General features: G+C 36.2%; 1 protein-coding gene across 2 annotated transcripts in view; it reads left to right on the forward strand.

Moving 5' to 3' along the window:
* The window catches only part of LOC103364648 (C-type lectin domain family 4 member F-like), a 7,883-nt gene extending 6,044 nt beyond the window's left edge, over positions 1–1,839 (forward strand). For both annotated transcript variants that reach the window (XM_008291819.1, XM_008291820.1), the window contains 3 exons: positions 163–305; positions 416–516; positions 658–1,839. In XM_008291819.1, coding sequence (XP_008290041.1) covers positions 163–305; positions 416–516; positions 658–805 — 392 coding nt within the window. In that variant the 3' untranslated portion in view covers positions 806–1,839. The remainder of the gene's footprint in view (positions 1–162; positions 306–415; positions 517–657) is intronic.
* Positions 1,840–1,954: the final 115 nt, after the last annotated feature.

The following is a 1,954-nucleotide window of genomic DNA, read 5'->3' on the forward strand; positions in this document are numbered from 1 at the left end:
AAATCATGATCATAAACAGTTGTAACAAAAATGTGTAGTTGTTTGTACTCCCTTAAAGTAAGGAGAAGCTGTCTTTGGATCAAAAAGATCCTGATGGAAACTGTCAATGTAAATGTCTTTGTTATTTTTGAGAAACTAACGGTCTTCTTTTCTGTACAACAGATGATCATCTTCAACAAGGATGGGTGCAATTCAACCACAGCTTCTATTATATTTCTTCTGTGGGGAAAACCTGGGATGAGAGTAGAGAGGACTGTAAGAAAAGAGGTGCAGACCTGGTGATTATCAACACTGTCGAAGAACAGGTGTGTGTATGTGTGTGTGTGTGTGTGTGTGTGTGAGTAAATGTGTCAAGGGAAATAGGATGAATGCAATATCAGTCGCATTTATATTGATTACTGATTTTTGTTGTAAGAATTTTATAGCAAGATTTACCGGTTCACAATGGCTTGGACTGACATACGATGAGGACACAAAGAAGTGGAATTGGGTAGATGGGACTCCGCTAGACAAAAGGTTCACACATTATTATTTCATTCAACTCAGAATAATTCATTTTAAACTTAAACCACATTCTTGTACACTGCCAGCTGTTAAATGCTTCTTGGGTTGTATCCTTTGTTAAGAAATGTCTTTTTTCATTTGTGTGTGTTTCAGCTACTGGAACGGAATACAGCCTGACGGTGTGGATAGAGGCGAACACTGTGTACACATCCAGTTCTACAGTTCTGGAAAAAAAGAATGGAATGACATCACATGCACAGCGCAATATGCCTGGATCTGTGAAAAGAAACTGGCTCTATAAGTCAACATATAAAAGCTTGCAAAGCTGAAATGTGCTTCAAGTGCGATATGAGTACACATTTTCATGTACAGTAGTCTCTGGATGGCTGTTTTACAATCCTGTACTGTGTATGTGAGCATATTGGATTTTGGATAGGGAGGCGTGATGTAACGACTTATTTACAGAACATGCCTGAAGGCTAATGACACTGAGAAATTACACTGGTTTATTCGTATGTACAACGTCACAGAAAAATGAAAGCCTGCACTGCATAAACTCGTCTGTTGCCACATCTTTATGGGGGATACATACTGAGAAGTGAGAGTTTGAAGTGACATTTCTTATCAGAAACCTAATGTACGTTTATCCCCCTAGAACAGGAAGAGATGCGTCAGACTAATGAGTAATTAATTCATGTTATTTCACATCTGATGATGAAACTATGTTGATGTGATGTGAGTAAGATGGTTGCTTGACATGATGTCAAAAGAAAAGTGGAGAAAAGTTTGTCAGAATGATTCAGACATTGATATGACTTGTACGTCCTGCTTGGATGATGCTTTTTTTAAATTTATTTTTTTATTTTTCAAAAAATCCTTTTTAGATGTACGTGTAGTGGTATGTAACAAGTTGCAGTCTCATTTCCAGAGGTTTTATGCTATATTAGGTTTTGAATGTCTATATAAAAACTATTTTTGGAGCTAACAGGGCATTTGGATACACAATGAATTGGTGTTTGAGTTTGTTAACTGTCAATGAAAGCACTTGAAAGGTGATTGACAGTTTAGTTTGCGTTGACTTCTGTTGTGCTGAATGTGTGAAGTGAACTTAATATTGAGAAACATGCGTTTGTCAGTTGTAAAATATTGTAACTTACAATTTGTGTGTAACAGTTCACGTTTGTGGCTGTGAAAAGATGCAGTAGATTTATTGTATTTAGATCCCAGTGACCTGAAAACTGTCACTGTGAAGCAGTAACAATTCTAATTATTTTACAGCTCACAAAATTTTGTAATTTATTCGATGCAAATATATGAAATTGGAAGTTTATGCACGATGCTGTTGTGTTTTATTTGCTAAAAAAATATATCTTCTAACCCTACTTTCATTTGTTATTGCAATCAAGCACAACATTTGCCACATGCCAACCTAACGTCTGTTTCACATATC

The sequence above is a fragment of the Stegastes partitus genome, unplaced genomic scaffold, assembly GCF_000690725.1.
Source record: "Stegastes partitus isolate 25-593 unplaced genomic scaffold, Stegastes_partitus-1.0.2 Scaffold764, whole genome shotgun sequence".
Classification (NCBI taxonomy): domain Eukaryota; kingdom Metazoa; phylum Chordata; class Actinopteri; family Pomacentridae; genus Stegastes; species Stegastes partitus.